Here is a 19,466-nt window from a genome sequence, read left to right as displayed (position 1 = left end):
TGTTCCAAAATAAAGTGCTTTGCTGCTCCCGATATGTTGCGGCTTATTGCGGTATTGTGAATATCCCTCAGGTGCTCTGTAATGCGCATTTTTAATTTACATGTGGTACACCATTTGTATGACATATTGCAAATGGAACAATTTATTTTATACACCACATTCTTGGAATTGCAATTTATATATTTTTTAATATTAAACTCTTGTGTATTTTCCTGATTTTTGAATGTTTTAATTACCAATGCATGTTTGCATGTAGTGCAATTTTTACTCCCACATTTATAGAATCCCTGAATCTCCAACCAAGTTTTTTTCTTGCTTTTAGAAGTTTACAAACTAGTAGATACAGAGTTTCCTACCTATAGTTTTACCTCTCCTTGCCACTACATTAATCTTTCCATTTAATATTGTAGCTAAAATTTTATCCTCAAAGAGAATTGGTAAAAACTTATTAATGGATTTAATTTGTCCAAACTGTGCACTATACTGCAAAGAAGCATATGATTTATTTTTATTTTTATTTCTGTTTTCTTCATTATTTTTATTTTTTATAGTGGTTGATGTAATTAAATTGTCCTGTATTTTCTCATCCACTATATGTCTCGCTCTGTCTAGCATCAGGATATTTGTGTTTTTGAAGTTTTTCATATCAAATTCTGATTACTACAATTCCTTTTATGTCTTACATATTCCCCAACTGGAACTGCCTTTATGGTATGTTTAGGGTCGCATGCAAAATAGTATTCCCACTAAATGGTTTTTTATGGGTTTTTGTGATGATAATCTCATTATTTGTACCTTGTAAATCCAAATTCAAAAAAGAGATAGCATCCAGACTATATTTATAGGTGAATTTGATATTATGTTCATTGGTATTAATATATTCATAAAATCTAGGTATGGCAGATATAACTATCATGATCCAGGTTGGATCTGACAGTTTAAATGCACAAGTGAACTTTTTTTCCTTTGGCTGTGTGCCAAAGTGGTGTCGTTTGTTCTAAGTTGCCCCGGTGGTGGTGAGCGGTATTGCACTCTAGTACCTTATTTTGTGCACATAATTATAATGCAGGTGTGAATGCTCTATAAAAGTGTCAGGTGTATCAATCACTGTTGGTGATAGGTCTTTAGTTAGTCATTTACAAGTAAGCCTGGGTGAAAGATGGAGCTGAACAAGAGTCCTGGGCAGCCCAGCCAGAGGGGATGAGTGGCAGCTATGGAGTCTGCAAGGAGTGCTGGCATGGATTGGTAGACTCCAACGATGGGGTCTGCAAGAAGGACTGGCATGGCGTGGTGGAGTCGCAGTTTATGGTGTCAGCAGGAAGTGCTTGCATGGCTTGGTGGAGTGGCGACTATGGTGAGAGTTGCACTCGGCATGCTGGACTTGGTTACTGAAAGCTGGTCTCAAGCATGCTGGACTTTTTGGCAGAAAAGTTGGACTCAAGCATGCTGGACTTTTTGGAAGAAGCTGGACTCATCTCTGGGACTCTGTTTACTGGGCAGCTGCAACTGGTGGGGGACTCTGCTCCAAGGCTTCACTATGGTGATGGATCCGGTTATGGTGATGGATCCTTTTGGAGGAGAGGATGCGCGCAGGAGGTGGGCTCTGTTGCTGGGAGCGTGGGCGGCAGAGCAGAGCTGAGTGGTGTTCTCACTGTTTTGTCATTTTCCCTTGTGTGCATTTAGTGCAGTGGTGGGATTGGTTTCCACGCCGGCCTGTTCCCTGGTGGGGGTTTAGGTGCGGGGCGAGTCAGGGTTTTAAGGTACGCATGCGTCGCCCGGTGCGGAACCGGCATAGGGAATGTTAGGAGTGCAGGGACTCTGGCTCAGGGGAGTACAGGAGGTCTCCACTTCCCAGTTCCCTATTGCAGGGCCCCATTGTTATTGTTACCCAGGTTTCCCCTTTATTATTTAAATTCGCCCCATTGGAGGCGCTGTATCCAGGGTCACGTGTATCATATGGGTTCGCCTTGCGGTACTCGCTGCGTCCAGACACACGTGACCATGACATTATCACCAACCACTACCTGACACTTCAGGTTAATGACAAACGCACCGCTGATATTGGCAATGTATGTTCTGGGGGCACCACTCCTCTCCAAAGCGTCGACCTGGGGAACGAGTTTTGTATGAGTATGTGTATGTTCGGTAAGAGCTGGTAAGACTCTGCAACACACTTCCAAGATGTTTTTTGGTGGCCACCCATACATGGTCGTTCACACACAGGTCCGGACCTGAACATTTATTGCCACACATTTGTTTGTCATACTTCGGTGAACTCACTCTAGGATCGACAACAGAGGCATCCCCCTGTGTCACCACACTCACACCCCTCGCTATTCACCAAGGGAACACCACCCTCCAACCCCTTACACCATGAGGTCTGCGCCTCCCAGGGTTGGCTAATGGCGGGGGTTGAGATTTGCCCCTACTCCCCCGCAGCACACCTGCTGCTCACACTGTTGAGGGAGGGACCTGGGAAATGGAGGAAAAATACACTCCCCGTTCACCTTCCTCCAAATGACCAGGAGGGGGGCGGCTTCTTAGGTGGAATGAAAGATTTGGCGTAAACCCTGCGGACTATCACACCAGTCTGCTCACCACAGGGACGTACCCCTTCACCTCGGGGAACACCAGGCAGCTCTGTGGGGCACCAACTCCTCCCACCTGCCTGGGTACCTCTGCGTGCATGAGCAAGTCTCACTCCCCAGTAGCGACTCTAGGGGGCTTCATTGCCAGAGCCGCAATTTTGATTTTCTGGTTGAGCCAGAGGGAAGGCTCCAGACCCTGATAATTGCTGTCGCAGCTGCTTCAACACCATGCAGCTCCTCACTCACCTCAGTGAGGCCCAGCAGCAATTGTTCACAGGTCTCCACATGGCCAAGTCTCACCAGAAAAAAAATGTAGTGGTTGGTGATAATGTCATGGTCGCAGCGAGTACCGCAAGGCGAACCCATATGACACACGTGACCCTGGATACAGCGCCTCCAGTAGGGCGAATTTAAATAATAAGACGTGCAGCTGGATACACCGCCTCCAACTGGCGAATTTAGATATTACACGTATATATACAAAAGTCTAGAAACCCCACCTCCAGTAAGGCGAATTTAAATAATAAAGGGGAAACCTGGGTAACAATAACAATGGGGGCCCTGCAATAGGGAACGGGGAAGTGGAGACCTCCTGCACTCCCCTGAGCCAGAGTCCCTGCACTTATAACGTTCCCTATGCCGGTTCCGCACCGGGCGACGCACGCGTACCATAAAACCCTGACTCGCCCTGCACCTAAACCCTCACTAGGGAAATGGTCGGTGCGGAAACTAATCCCACCACTGCACTAAACACACATAAGGGAAAATGACAATACAGGGGGAACACCACTTAGCTTTGCTCTGTTGCTTACGCTCCCAGCAACAGAGCCCACCACCTGTGTGCATCTTCTCCTACAACAGGATCCATCACCATAACCAGATCCATCACCATAGTGCAGCCTTGGAACAGAGTCCACCACCAGTTGCAGCTGCCCAGTAAACAGAGTCCCAAAGATGAGTCCAGCTTCTGCCAAAAAGTCCAGCATGCTTGAGTCCAACTTTTCTGCCAAAAATTCCAGCATGCTTGACCCCAGCTTTCAGCAACCAAGTCCAGCATGCCGAGTGCAACTCTCACCACAGTTGCCACTCCACCAAGCCATGCAAGCACTTCCTGCTGACACCATAAACTGCGACTCCACCACGCCCTGCCAGTCCTTCTTGCAGACCCCATCGTTGGACTCCACCAATCCATGCCAGCACTCCTTGCAGACTCCATAGCTGCCACTCATCCCCTCTGGCTGGCCTGCCCAGGACTCTTGTTCAGTTCCATCTTTCACCCAGGCTTACTTGTGTATGACTAACTGAAGACCTATCACCAACAGTGATTGATACACCTGACACTCTTTTATAGAGCATTCACACCTGCATTATAATTACGTGCACAAACTAAGGTACTAGAGTGCAACACCGCTCACCACCACCGGGGCAACTTAGAACAAACGACACCACTTTGGCACACAGCCAAAGGAAAAAAGTTCACTTGTGCATTTAAACTGTCAGATCCAACCTGGATCATGACAATATCTCCATCCCAAATAATCAAGAAATCATCGATATATCTCCCATACCAGACTATATACTCTGAAAATGGATTGCCATGAGAAAATATGACCTCCGATTCCCAAAATGCCATAACTAATTTTGCAAGTGACGGGGAAAATTTCACCCCCATCGCTACTCCTGTTTTTTTGTAAATAAAAACATACCATCTAAAGAAAAAAAAATTGTGAGTAAGCAGATAATACGTAGTTTGCAGTATATAATTAATAAGGTCCTCAGAATACAGACTCTGTTGATGTAAGTGAAATTGTAAAGCTTGCATAGCCAATTTGTGGGGAATATTAGTATATAGTGAAATTACTACACAACTTAATAGTTGGCATCCACTTTTTTTTAGAGAAGTCACTTAATACATCCCTAGAATCCCTATTGTGGACTGGTATTTTTGCCACTAGGAGCTGTAAAAGTGAATCAATCCATTCCCCCAGATGCTCATTAGCTGAGCCTATACCCGAAGCTATAGGTCTCATAGCTGGTATTCCTATTCCTTTATGTATTTTTGGTGTATCATATATTATGGGATGAATTGGATCTGTAATTTTAAAGGGAATCTGCAGAGTCCTGCAGCCCGCAGGCATCAGGAGAGGTCTGACGCCTGCGCACTGCAGTATTCTGCTCTGCCTTCAACAGGGCAGAGCAGTGCACCTGCGCCGGAGCCACTACAGGAAGGGGAGAAGAGGACGGCATTGTATGAAGATGAGAGGCATCAGACCGGACCGCGACACCCCTCGGACCGGAAAGCCTTCTCCGGTGAGTATAATCTAACGTGTTTTTCTTATCTTTCAGGTTACATCGGAGGCTTAGCTACAGCATTACAGAATGCTGTAGATAAGCCCCTGATGTCAATGCCGGCAGCTGATAGGGCAAAAAAAGGGTGACAGATATCCTTTAAGGAAATCCACCCCTAATTCTAATCCTTCCACAATAATCTCATTTATCTCCTTGACCAATCTAGTTGTAGGATTTGTACTAAGTTTTTCATATACATTTGTATATAGCATTTCCATAATTTTCATCCTATAATCTTCTGAATTTAGAACCATCACTACTCCCCCTTTGTCTGACATTTTTATAACTATGTTCTCCATTTTTACTATCTCTGACAACGCTTTTCTTTTATTGTTACAATAATTATTATGAGTTTTGTTGTCCAGAAGTTTACGTTCTCTCTCCATTACTTCCTGAAATTTTTCCATACATTCCGATCTGGTGTTCACCGGACAAAAATATGGATTTTTTATACTGAAGTTTTCTGCTTGCTCAATTTTATCCTGGTTAGCATTACCATCCTTGCATAAGTCCTTCAGTGTCAAAAGCGCCATTTGTTCCTTAAAGTCCATATGTCGATATTCATTTGTAGGTGGCTCAATATCAGATTCTGTCACTTCTTCTTCATTCCAAAAATGTTTTTTTTTATTGTCAAGTTTCTGATAAATTTGTTAATGTCCAAAATAGTATTGAATAGATGGAATTTTTGGCTAGGTACAAAATTAAGTCCCAGAGAAAGCACATTAATTTGGTCTTCTGTCAATTGCTGTGAGGACAGATTTAGTACACTGTTGGAGACTATTTTGTCGCTTTCTTTTTGTACTGTGTGGTTACACCTGGATTTTTTGCTGGTGTTTCCTGCCTCCTCTCCTCTTCCATTTTTTGTTTGTCGGAAACTTTTATTCCTCTGTACTGCACCATCTTCATTGAATGACGTCTCAGACGTACTGGAATTGATGTCAGATAAATCCAAATCAGAGGAGGTAAACGACATGTGCATCCTATTTTGTGATCTGTTGTGAGACTGGTTATGCTTCAGAATTTATTTGGGTTTTTTTTTTTTTTTAAATTCCCATTGACCGCACTCATACACTTTATTTGTGGAGTAGTCATTTAGATCCCATGTAAATTTCTGTTTCCTTCTTTCCATAATTCCTTCTTCCAAATCCAATACATGTTTTTGCATTTGTATCATGGAAGATTCATATTGTGTACAGTCCTTGTATTTCTCTAATGCTATTTTGGACGTGTCAATGTCCGTTTGCATGTCCACCAGTTTGGGCTCCTCATATTTATCAATTTCATGAGGTCTAATGAACATTTACTTAAAACTTCAATCAGGGTTGCCCCCACTGTGTACAGCTCCTGCACCTCCTCCTCCTCCTCTTCAGCTTCCATGTCAGAAATAAGCACATCAGTCACAAGCTGGAAGCACTGCAGCACTGCCAAAGCATAGTGGCAACCAGACTGTGCTGAAGCTAATTTGCTTAGGTGGCAAACCGCACAATGCTGAAGAGTTGTTGACAGCTCTGAAAGAGCAGGCAGATGTGTGGCTGACACCGTTGAATCTCAAGCCAGGCATGGTTGTGTGTGGCAATGGCAAGAACCTGGTGGAGGCTTTGAGGCGAGGCGAACTTACACACATATCATGCCTCTCTCATGTGCTGAACCTCGTTGTCCAACGTTTTCTAAAAAGCTATCCAGAGCTACCGAATCTGCTGGTGAAAGTACGCAGCCTGTGTGCCCATTTTAGAAAGTCAGCTACAGCTTCAGCGGCCCTTGCCCTGCTTCAGCAGCGATTGCAGATTCCGGCTCACCGACTGGTGAGTGATGTCCCCACGCGCTGGAACTCTACACTGCATATGTTAGAAAGGATTTGTGAGAAGAAGCGGGCAGTTGTTGAATACCAGCATCAGCAAGGCCATCATTTTTCAGGTTTGACTCCACATATAAGACCTCAGAGTGGAAATGGATGTCAGACATATGTTGCATCCTCCAAAATGTTGAGGAGTCCACCAAGAGGGTGAGCAGCGATGACGCCATAAATAGCATCACCATTCCGCTCATCTTCATTCTGAAAAGCTCTCTGCTCACAATGAAAGAGGAGGCATTGCAGGTGGAACATGAGGACATGGATCAAGGAACCATACAGGGTGATTACACACAGCCCAGCCTCGTGTCATCCCAACATGGATTGGTTGACAATGAGGAAAAGGAGGAGGAGGGAGAAAAATGCTAAATGTCGAACAAAGGTACTGTATGACAAGATACAAGCTGTATCGAGTATAGTGTAAAAATTGGTATCTTCGATTCACCGTATATATAGAAGGCGTAACCCACACACGCTCACTCACTATGGATGATGTAGGGAAGGTGGACTGACAGACAAACCTGCCTGTAGTGAGAAGCAGAGGTGTAGCGCAGTGTAGGTGAGAAACCGCTAAGATAAAGAGAAAGGGTGCAGTGTTTTAGCTTGCCCATTGGAGGGCAGTGGAGAGTGTGGGAGTGGGACTGAATAACTGCCATTTGTCAGAGAAACAGTCAGGTGATGGTGGGCGGAGTTACCAGAACTGGAAAAAGGCTGAGGGAAGGTTCTGGAAGAGTCATTCAGTGAAGGGAGCACAGTAAAGAGGAAGTTGTGCTGAGGAAATAGAGACAGTGGAAAGGCTCCAGAGAGGACTGACAGTTGAGGCGGTCACGAGGGGGTGGCCCAGAGGACGGTAGCCACAGACGAAGATGGCCTGGTGCTATCATACGGATGGTGTGCTCAGACTGGTGAAGCGCTGTGGTGGATGGGCATAGGGCAGCCCCAGTGGAAGAGCCACAGAGGACGCGATGATTATAGTAACAAAGGAAGTGAAGGTATCGGGGCCTGTGTACAGAAAAATGTGAAACGGCTGTGGTGAATTGCTGTGGTCGAAAGAAGGATGGGCACTAAAAACGGACCTGTTCAATACAAACTCTGTCTCAGTCTCTTGTTTTCTGCGGCAAGAAGAGGGCCCCCCCCCAGTTGGTTATCCTACAGATGAAACCGTAATACAAATTTTTGAACCAAGGTACTATATCAGCACATACCAGGTGTATCCAGTCTAGGGGTAAATTTCCATCTATACTTCTGGCATCAGACACAGACACTCACAGGCTCACTATGTATTACACCAGAATTAAAGCAGAAATTTTGGTATTGCTTATCGCGGGAAAACCTCCCGGTAGATGTTGCAGACCCTCAATTACTGTGTCTGTGGAGAAAGTGAAAAAGGTTCTTTGTGAAGAAAGGATTGCTTTATCGCAGTAGCATGGATCACATCACCGTTACTCGTCTCCATCAAATTGTGATCACAGGGAGAGATGTACACATGGTCCTCACTGCCTATCATGATGTGTCTGGTCATTTTGGAGTGCAAAAGACAGAAGCCACAGGCCGTAGGCCATTCTATTGGATTGGCATGAGAGGAGACATTGTCACACGTCTGTGACTATCACAACTATGAAAGTGTCCTAACTCTAATGTCAGGACCCTATCAGCATCGGCAAACTACCACGCAGAGCAGGGTGACACCCACACTATGGGAGAGCACGGGGTTCAACACTGTAGTGATGGTTCAAGCAGACAGGACCTGTGGCACTGAAAATAGTAAGGAGTCCCAGGACCTACGATCATGTGACTGCAGGGGGTGGGGCTTAGTGTCCTACTGCTGCAGATGATATGATGTACCTACTGCAGGGAAACTGTAGAAGAGGAGAGGAAAACGCAGGTCAGACAAGCGAGGGTTCGTACAAGGAGAGGGCTGTGCGGTACCAGAGGGACGAGCAGAGAATAGTCAAGTCACAGGCAGAGGGTCATACACAGAGAGGTAGCGCAGTACAAGAGGGACAGGCAGAACTCGTAACAGGGACAGAACCGGATCAAAACCAAACAAGCAAGCAAGTTATCAGGCACAAGGCACACGTACGCACGAGGTCAACTAACTCAGCCGAGGGCAGGAGTATAACTGACACCGGACCTAGGTCAAGTGAGCATTAAATAGCCGCCCTCTGCCAGAGAGAGGCAGAAACAATTAACCTTTGTCTGACCAGGACGGGCCAAAGACAAACCCCATCCTGGTTCATGACAGAAAGTTGATCATAAACCACCACTGCATCCGCTTGTAAGTTGACGTCCATTTCAAATGGTAGCCATTGATCATCTGAAGGTAGAGGCCAGCAGGACTGGCTATAGCTACATCTTAACCATCATTGATCAATACACCAAAATTCTAGTGGCCATCCCTGTGAAGGATTTAACGGCCCAGACTACACAGCGGTGGAGCAGGGAGAGGTAAGTATTGCAACATGCAAGTGCTGTGGCCATGACCATGCAGAGGGGCACACTCGTGGGCGACGGTACTGGCACAGGGCCCCTCATAGAGCACTGGTGTGTCTGACAGTGAGTGGGCCCCTCCACAGTCAGAGACACTGTATTGTACTATGAGGGGCCCTGTGCCTGTGCCGTCGGCCATCAGTGGGCCCATCCACCTGTTCAGAGCAACGGCACTTGCCCGGGTGCGTCAGGTCTTGACCCCAGCTGTTGGGGGAGGGGTGGGCAGCCCAGTTAGGGAGGTTTAAAAAATGGCATATGCTGATGTGTTGGCTGGACATTCAGCTGCTGCAAAAGGCGGAATTGGGCAAGTCCGAGGAAGAGGAGGACAAAAGCGAGGCAGTTTTCTGGCAACCTATGTGTCTTCAGGGGAAGGTGGGACAAAATCCTTTGAAACCCATGCATGGTTCATTTTAATGAAGGTTAGATCATCAACATTTTGGGTCGAGAGACGGGTCTTTTTTTCTGTCAGGATTGATCCAGCAGCACCGAAAACTCTTTCAGATAACACACTAGCAGTAGAGCAAGCGAGCTCCTGTAAGGCATATTGTGCCAATTCAGGCCAGGCGTCCAGTTTAGAGGCCCAATAGTCAAAGGGGAACGACCTGTGAGGGAGAACATCAATATGGGAGGAGAAGTAGTTTGTAACCATAGTTGACAACTGTTGTCTCCTGACACTTTTAATCGATGCTGTATTAGCAGTCGTGTGAGCGGTACTTGAGAAATCATTCCACAACATGGTCATTAAACCACTGTCTCCAACGCCACTTCTGCTGTGTGCACCACGAACACCTCTTCAATTTTGCCCACTACGGCTCGTGGGAGAACCAGCACCACTGCTGTGTACTGGGAAAGCCTCAAACAAACGGTTTACCAGAGTTGCTTGTTTGTTAGCCAATATTATCTCTAGGTTTTCCTGTGGCATGATGTTGTGTAATTTGCCTTTGTAGCGTGGATCGAGGATGCTGGCCAGCCAGTAGTCATCATCCCTCATCATTTTGGCAATGCGGGGGTCACTTTTTAGGATCCGAAAGGCATAATCGCACATGTGGGCCAATGTTCCAGGTGGCAATGATGCACTGCCAGTGGTGGGTGGAGGAGCACTTTCTGGCAAATCCACATCCCTACAGTCATGCACAACACTGTACCTGACCTTGGAATGCCAACATTTTCTCTTGCCCCCTGAGAAGCATCCTCCTGCCCAAAATAATCATCCCCCTCCTCCTCCTCCTCTTCCACTTCTTCCTCCACCTTGTCCAGGACAGTTCCCTGACCAGACAATGACTGACTGTCATCAAGGCTTCCCTCCTCCTCCTCTGCAGACGCCTGATCCTTAATGTGCGTCAAACCTTGCATGAGCAGACGCATAAGTGGGATGCTCATGCTTATGATGGCATCGTCTGCACTTACCAGATGTGTGCATTCCTCAAAACAATGAAGGACTTTACAGAGGTCTTTCAGCTATGACCACTGCACACCCGACAATTCCATGTCTTCCCTCAAACTGCCTGCCCGTGTATCCTCCCACCAATGCATTACAGCCTGCCTCTGTTCGCACAGCCTCTCAACCATGTGCAGGGTGGAGTTCCACCTTGTTGCAACATCTATGATTAGGCGGTGCTTGGGGAAGTGGAGCAATCACTGCAGCTTCTGCATACGACTGGAGTGTACAGCCGAGCGACGGATGTGCGAGCACAGTCTTCGCACCTTATGGAGCAGGGATGTTAAATCCGGATAATTATTAAGGAAACACTGCACCACCAGATTCAAAGTGTGAGCCAGGCAAGGTATATGTGTGAGTTTTGCACGGGCTATGGCTGCCACAAAATTACGGCCGTTATCACTGACTACCTTGCCTGCCTCAAGATGTAGACTGCCCAGCCATGACTCTGTTTGTCGTTGCAAGTAGTCAGCCAGTACCTCTGCGGTGTGTCTGTTGTCACCCTAAGACATCATCTTTAACACAGCCTGCTGATACTTACCACTAGCTGTTCGATAGTGGGACATCTCGTGTGCAAAACTGCCAGCTGCGGATGGAGTGCTTGTGCGACTGCGTTCTGTGGACGAGCTTTCAGTGATAGAGGAGGAGGATCGAAAGCCTACAGCCAACTGTTTCCAATACCGTGGGCTAGGCAGCACTGTTCCACCGCCGCTGTCCCCAGTGGAACCTGCATCCACCACATTAACCCAGTGTGCAGTGAGGGACACGTAACGGCCCAGGGCATGCCTACTGGTCCATGCATCTGTTGTGAGGTGCACCTTTCCACTCACTGACTGTTTTAGTGCATGGACAATGCAGTCTTTCACATGCCGGTGGAGGGCAGGGATGGCTTTTATGAGAAAAGAAGTGCGGACTGGGTAGGTCATAGCATGGGACAGCATAGGCCATGAGGTCGTGGAAAGCTTTGCTTTCAACCAAACGGTGGGGCATCATCTCTAATGAGATTAGTTTGGCAATATAGGCGTTCAAACAAAGTGTACGCGGATGAGAGGATGAGTAATTTCTTGTCCTACTCAGAGTGTCTGGTAGGGTGAGCTGGACTGGAGAGCTGCATATTGGGGAAGTAGCGGTGGACCGGATGGAGTGAGAGGGGGTTGGTGATGGTATTGGTGGTGATGGCCTAGATTCAGTGTTGTGTTGCAAAACCATTGTGATTCCCTGAGTGCTTTGGCCTTGTGACAACACCTCCACATTTAGTGCTGGTGGTGTGCTTAACGGTGGCGGTGGTCTTACCATGGGGGAAACGATGGAGCTTTGTTGTCTACCTTCAGTCGGAGCAGGTGCACATGTGCTACCTGAGGTTTTGTAGTCCGTCCACGCTTGCAAGTGCATGTTGATTAAATGTCAGCATGCAACTGGTATTCAAATTTCTGAGTTGTTTACCTCGGCTAAAGTTCCTTCCGCACTTCTTACAGGTAACCTTTGCCTCATCAGTAGGATTTTGGACGAAGAAGTGCCACACTGCACTCTTCCTACTATGGTAAACATTTTCTGGCCTTGCACACTGTGCTAAGTTGACCGTCTGGTCAAGCTGTCCTGCAACTCTTTTAGTTTTTGTTCCACGTTTTAGGACAGCTACGGGCCTGCCAGATAACCACTGCTGCGATGTCAATGCCTGCTGCAGATCCTTCTCCTTATCTGAACTATTGCCAGCGTCACCCTCCTCCCCCAATGGATGCCAATCCAGGTCCAGAACTGGGTCATCCATCACCTCCTCTTCAAAGTCATCTGCACCTTCCTCTTTATCTTCCTCTGTGTCACCATGTAAGGAGGTATAGTATGCGGGAAGGGGTACCTGAGTTTCATCAGGGTCAGATTCTGGCTCAATAGACTGCGAGAGCAATGTAGTGCTGTGGGTCAATGTACCAGCAGAATCATCTAGCAGTGGCTGTGCATCAGTGCACTCCATGTCAGATTCATCTTGGACTGGGGAATTCAGGATTTGACGGATAACCCAGGCATGGCATGTGAAAAGAGCTCCATAGAGTAATCTGAAGTGTTGGGTGCCGCATCCTTAACTTTTGGTGGGGTGAAGGACACAAGGAAAGGTGTTTTTTCTGACCAGAACCCTGCACTGACAACTCCGTGCTTGCAGGTTTCGAATGTTCAGAAGAGGAGGCAATAGAGCTGGTGGCTGTTTCAGCAATGTACGCCAAAACCTGTTCCTGATGCTCCGGCTTTCAAAGTGGTTTTCCTACTCCAAGAAAAGGCAACCTTACAGGCCTTCTTGGGCCAGAGGATGACGCAGGATCAACACCTCCTGCCTTAGCTGCTATTGTGCTTTTGCCAGAACCAGCCGATGCACCACCACCATCAGTACCAGCTGAGCCCCCCAGCCCACATCCGCGGCCTTTTCCACCATACTTCCTCATGTTTGGGAAAATGTAGCAAAAATACCAGCAGAGAGATGGTACTGTATGAGGAGCGTCCAGCTGTGTAAGGTGTATTAAAAGAATTAAATCAACGTACATATTATGTTAGTCACAGACGCTCTTACAGTATGTATTGGACCATAATCCAACAAGCAGATATACGGAACTGTATGAGAAGTGTACAGCTGTATATGTTTTTTGTGTAACTAACAATCTCTGTATATGTATTTACGGAGTGTCACACACACACGCTGACTCTGTATAAATGTGACTGTAGTGCGAACGGCAGATATACAATACTGTTTGAGAATCGGACAGCTCTATATGGTGTGTGTATGGAAAATTGTTAATCTCTGTCTATTTGTATACGGACTGACACACGCTGTCTCTGTCTAGTTTTGACCATAATCAAACAGCAGATATACGAAACTGTTTGAAAAACGTACAGCACTCTAAGGTGTAGGTCTGGAAAAAACGGAAAACTCTGTGGCTTTTTTTTCCAGAGTCACACACAGGTAGCTTCTATTTGTCCGTGATAACAGCCGGTACACGGTAGTGTGTGAGAAGCGTACACCGCTATACGGTGTCTGTATGGAAAATTGTCAATCTCCATCTATTTTTATACGGAGTGACACACGCTGTCTCTGTCTAGTTTTGACCGTTATCAGACAGCAGATATACTAAACTGTTTGAAAAATGGACAGGACTCTAAGCTGTAGGTCTGGAAAAATGGAAAAACTCCTCAGCTTTTTTTTCCAGAGTCACACACAGGTAGCTTCTATTTGTCCGTGATACCAGCCGGTACACGGTAGTGTGTGAGGAGTGTACACAGCTGTACGGTGTCTGTTTGGAAAATTGTCAATCTCCGTCTATTTGTATACGGACTGACACACGCTGTCTCTGTCTAGTTTTGACCGTAATCAGACAGCAGATATATGAAACTGTTTAAAAAATGGACAGAACTCTAAGGTGTACATCTGGAAAAACAGAAAAACTCCTCGGCTTCTTTTTCCAGAGTCACACACAGGTAGCTTCTATTTGTCCGTGATAACAGCCGGTACACGGTAGTGTGTGAGGAGCGTACACCGCTGTACAGTGACTGTAGGGAAAATTGTCAATCTCTGTCTATTTGTATACGGATTGACACACGCTGTCTCTGTCTAGTTTTGACCATAATCAAACAGCAGATATATGAAACTGTTTGAAAAACGGACAGAACTCTAAGGTGTGGAAAGACGGAAAAGGTCTGGAAAAATGGAAAAACGCCTCGGCTTTATTTTCCAGAGTCACACACAGGTAGCTTCTATTTGTCCGTGATAACAGCCAGTACACGGTCGTGTGTGAGGAGCATACACCGCTATACGGTGTCTGTATGGAAAATTGTCAATCTCTGTCTATTTGTATATGGACTGACACACACTTTCTCTGTCTAGCTTTGACCATTACCAAACAGCAGAAATACGAAACTGTTTGAAAAGTGGACAACACTCTAAGGTGTAGGTCTGGAAAATTGGAAAATCTCCTTGGTTTGTTTTTCCAGAATCACACACATATAGCTTGAATTTGTCCATGATACCAGCCGGTACACGGTAGTGTGTGAGGAGCGTGCACCGCTATACGGTGTCTTTATGGAAAATTGTCAATCTCCGTCTATTTTTATACGGAGTAACACACGCTGTCTCTGTCTAGTTTTGACCGTTATCAGACAGCAGATATACGAAACTGTTTGAAAAACGGACAGGATTCTAAGGTGTAGATCTGGAAGAGCGGAAAAACTCCTTGGCTTTTTTTCCAGAGTCACACACAGGTAGCTTCTATTTGTCCATGATACCAGCCGGTACACGGTAGTGTGTGAGGAGCGTACACCGCTATACGGTGTCTGTATGGAAAATTGTCTATCTCCTTCTATTTGTAAATGGACTGACAGACGCTGTCTCTGTCTAGTTTAGACCGTCATCAAACAGCAGATATACAAAACTGTTTGAAAAACGGACAGGACTCTAAGGTGTAGGTTTGGAAAAATGGAAAAACTCCTCAGCTTGTTCTTCCAGAGTCACACACAGATAGCTTCTATTTGTCCGTGATACCAGCTGGTACATGTTAGTATGTGAGGAGCGTACACCGCTATACGGTGTGTGAAAAAATGAACGCTCAGTAACTCACCAGGACAAAATAATAAAAGTTGGAGTTCTTTGAAGAAAGCAGTTTGAACAGCAGTGTGCACACAGCAATGCAGCTAGCAGGTAGCCTTAAAAGGCAGCCTAATCACCACCAGCGCTGCTGCACACAACAAAAATCCTCCCCTTTCACTGCACACTAACTGTACAGTGAAAAGCGCTATCAGCAGAAGCAGGTTTTTTTTCTTCTTCCCTGCCTAACGCTCTCCCTGTTCAGAATCAGCAGCAGCACCTCTCCCTATTGTAAGATCGGCAGAAGTAAGATGATGGTCGGCGGTCACAGCCTTTTGTATCCACTGTGAAGCCACACAAAGCCAGCCAATCACTTCAATGCCCTTCTCTAAGATGCTGGTGGCCGCTGCGCATGTCATCGCGTTGCCCACAGTGTGCTTCCTCCATCATTGGCTGAGAAAAGGCGCTGAAAGCATCATTTGAAACGCGACTTTGGCACGCTGATCGGCGACCTCATGGCCGACCTCACGCTATGGTCAGGTTTCGATCGGCGAAACCTGACTTTGGCGAAAGTCGGCGATTTTTTAATCTGACCGACCTGTTTCGCTCAACTCTAGAGCTTGGCATTTTTACTCCTTAAATGGATGCTGTCTCTTTCTTCTATTGAATTTTTCCAAGTGGACTCATTGGGAATTTTTAGACGGTGCATCCTCTATTTGGACTGTGTGCCCTCTTTAATTCTACATCATTGGAGTGTTGCAAACTGCCTATATTTGTAGGCTTAAAGGAGTATTTGCATCTCCATTATGCTATCCCAATATGTAGTAGGTGTAATAATACTAATAATATTAGAAAATATCTCCATTTAGAAATGTAGTACATTTTTTCTGATTCACTATGTCTCTTTCCTCATGTCCAAGACCTTAGGCTTCCATGGTTATGTCCACTGAAGAAGTTACAGTTAGGTAGTTACTAGTGGTCATGAACATGGATATCTAATGCCCTGCACATGAGCAAAGAGACATAGCGAATCAGAAAAACTGTACTACATTTCTTAATGGAGGTATTTTCTAATATTATTATTATTATTATTATTACACCTACTACATATTGGGAAAGGATCTTGGATATGGGAATACCCCTTTAAGCATTACATCAAAATGGACATCCACTCTGATGGATTAGTGAAAGCTGTAGATGATCAGTGGCAATTAATTGGCAGCAGCGGTCACATGACATAACAAAGTCATATGACCGCTTAGAGTCACACAGAACTAACAATGGAGGAGCAATGCCGGTCTGGGAAGATGAATATATGGTTTTTTTTTAAGGGCCCCGTTAGCAATTAAGAAAAGGCTGTCCAGTAGAACCTCTTTACTTCAGATGGCACAGTAGATGTCATAATTTAATTATTAAGACCTCAAATTTTAAAATTAATACACCTTCTGTTCCTTGTTGAGCATTGGGTTTGGAAGGGACCTGATACAATTATTCTCTATTATGTTCCCCATAAACTGTTAAATAAATTCACGCTTTGTCACAGTAGTAAAACGACCCCATAACGTTGTTCTGCCATTACATATTATGAAAATGTATTAGATTTACAATTCAATTTTCCTCTCTCATTGTGGTTTATTACAGGAACTTGCTGGACATCACATTACTGTGTTTACCAACCAAAAACTCTATCTGCGATAGAAGGAGATTCAGTCACCGTCCCGTGTTCCTACACCTATCCTGAGTACATCAAAGAGTCACAGATTAGAGTAACATGGGGGGAGAGAGGTGGACTGTACTGTGATCGAACCAAGAAACCCATCACGGATAATTCTGGGAATATTATATATGAGTATGAAGACCAGATCTCGATAGTAAAGCCTCCTGATAACAACCGGACCGAGTATCTCATAATCCGAGGAGTGAAAGCTTCCGATGGAATCACGTTCTGCTGTAGAGTAACTGAATTATCAACTAGTGGTACAGACTACTCCTTCTATAGTTTTTTTGGAACATCTCTCACAATTGCAGGTAAAATCAAATTCCAAATACTAATACACAGAAAACATGGAGATCTACTGTACAGATGGGTCCTAAGGTTACCTTTATCCTTGGCTCAACATATCCCGAGAAGACCAACATTGACTCTAGGTGTCCATGTTATCTCTATCTATGTGTCTATTCTGTGTCTGTGATCTGAATGGCAGCCTGTAGAGGATTTTTCTATCATGAGGCAGTTTTGTATTAAATTTTTTTGGGTGAAAAATTGAAGTCCTTAACAAAACTGAAAAAAAAGTGTAATAGTGGACACTTGTTTGTAACTGTTAGAGGAAGAGATAATTGCAGGCCATATATGACTGATTATCATCTTTAAGGAGCACAAATGACAGGTGGTAGATTGGTAGGGTCTCAACTGCATGAAACCCCTCAATTGATGGATCAAGTGGCATTTACGCTCCCGCACTGTCCCCTGTGCTCTAGCAGAATTCATCTATTCAGTTGATAGATGATACATTTTTATTGTCTTACTAGCTGAAGAGACCGGCGCTGCCCGGGCATAGTAACTAACTGTGGTTAGTTATAACAAATTATAATTATCCTCCATCCCATAGGCCCGTGCCCATATACCCATCATACATATCCACCATCCCATAGTCAAGTGCCCATATATCCATCATACATATCCTCCATCCCATAGTCCCATGTCCATATACCCATCATACATATCCTCCATCCCATAGTCCCATGCCCATATACCCATCATACATATCCGCCATCCCATAGTCAAGTGCCCATATACCCATCACACATCCTCCATCCCATAGTCCCGTGCCCATATACCCATCATACATATCCGCCATCCCATAGTCAAGTGCCCATATACCCATCATACATATCCTCCATCCCATAGTCCCGTGCCCATATACCCATCATACATATCCTCCATCCCATAGTCCCGTGCCCATATACCCATCATACATATCCGCCATCCCATAGTCAAGTGCCCATATACCCATCATACATATCCTCCATCCCATAGGCCCGTGCCCATATACCCGTCATACATATCCTCCATCCCATAGTCCCGTGCCCATATACCCATCATACATATCCTCCATCCCATAGTCCCGTGCCCATATACCCATCACACATCCTTCATCTCATAGTCCCGTGCCCATATACCCGTCATACTTATCCGCCATCCCATAGTCCCATGCCCATATACCCATCATACATATCCTCCATCCCATAGTCCCATGCCCATATACCCATCATACATATCCTCCATCCCATAGTCCCGTGCCCATATACCCATCATACATATCCTCCATCCCATAGTCCCGTGCCCATATACCCATCACACATCCTCCATCCCATAGTCAACCATTATGACATCATAATGAGCGGTGGGGCTTGCAACCTATGATGACATCAGTGTCGCCATAGCAATCATTATGACATCATAATGAGGGGCAGGGCTTGATACACACACTCTTTTTCCCCATTATGTAGATAGGGGCAAAATTGTTTGGTGAATTGGAATACGCGGGGTTAAAATTTCGCCTTACAACATAGCCTAGGACACTCTCGGGGTCCAGACGTGTGACTGTGCCAAATTTTATGGCTGTAGCTGCGACGGTGCGGATGCCAATCCCGGGGACACACACACACACATACATACAAACACTTGAGCTTTATATATTAGATTACTCTTTAATATTTTAATTTAAATTTTGAGTTGGTTTTCATACATTCACTAGCTATCCACAGGATAGGTGATTAATGTTTGTTTGGGGAAGAGGGGGAGTCTGAGAGCTGAGACCCCAGAAAATCATTAAAATATGGGACAAAAATACCCTGTGTGGATAGAGCATTAATGTACATTTGTGACCATTCATTGTCTATGGGACAGATACCTTCAATGATTGACTTCCCCATTGCAGTCCTGATGTAGGAGTGAGTGTCGCCGATAATAATGTGTCAGCAGATCTCTGCTATGACGAGCGGACAACTGACAGTTATCGTGCACCTCTTCTAATAGATGAGAAAGGTGCAGGGTACCTGCCAAGTGTGAATCATTGATGGCAAAAGTACTGCATGGAAATAATGGAGAACTCAATACACAGTATAAAAAACTATACTAATGAGACACAAGAGAAGAACATCAGCTCATATAGAAAAGAAAAGAACATT

General features: G+C 45.4%; 1 protein-coding gene across 2 annotated transcripts in view; it reads left to right on the top strand.

Annotated features, from left to right (window-relative positions):
- LOC141050188 (uncharacterized) overlaps nucleotides 1-19,466 on the top strand; it is a 70,185-nt gene that overhangs the window by 4,920 nt on the left and 45,799 nt on the right. For both annotated transcript variants that reach the window (XM_073547023.1, XM_073547022.1), the window contains exon 2: nucleotides 16,917-17,303. In XM_073547023.1, coding sequence (XP_073403124.1) covers nucleotides 16,917-17,303 — 387 coding nt within the window. The remainder of the gene's footprint in view (nucleotides 1-16,916; nucleotides 17,304-19,466) is intronic.

This window comes from Dendrobates tinctorius, unplaced genomic scaffold, assembly GCF_039654945.1.
Source record: "Dendrobates tinctorius isolate UK_male_01 unplaced genomic scaffold, ASM3965494v1 ptg000151l, whole genome shotgun sequence".
NCBI classification, from domain to species: Eukaryota; Metazoa; Chordata; class Amphibia; order Anura; family Dendrobatidae; genus Dendrobates; species Dendrobates tinctorius.
This window is presented reverse-complemented; position numbering and strand designations above follow the sequence as displayed.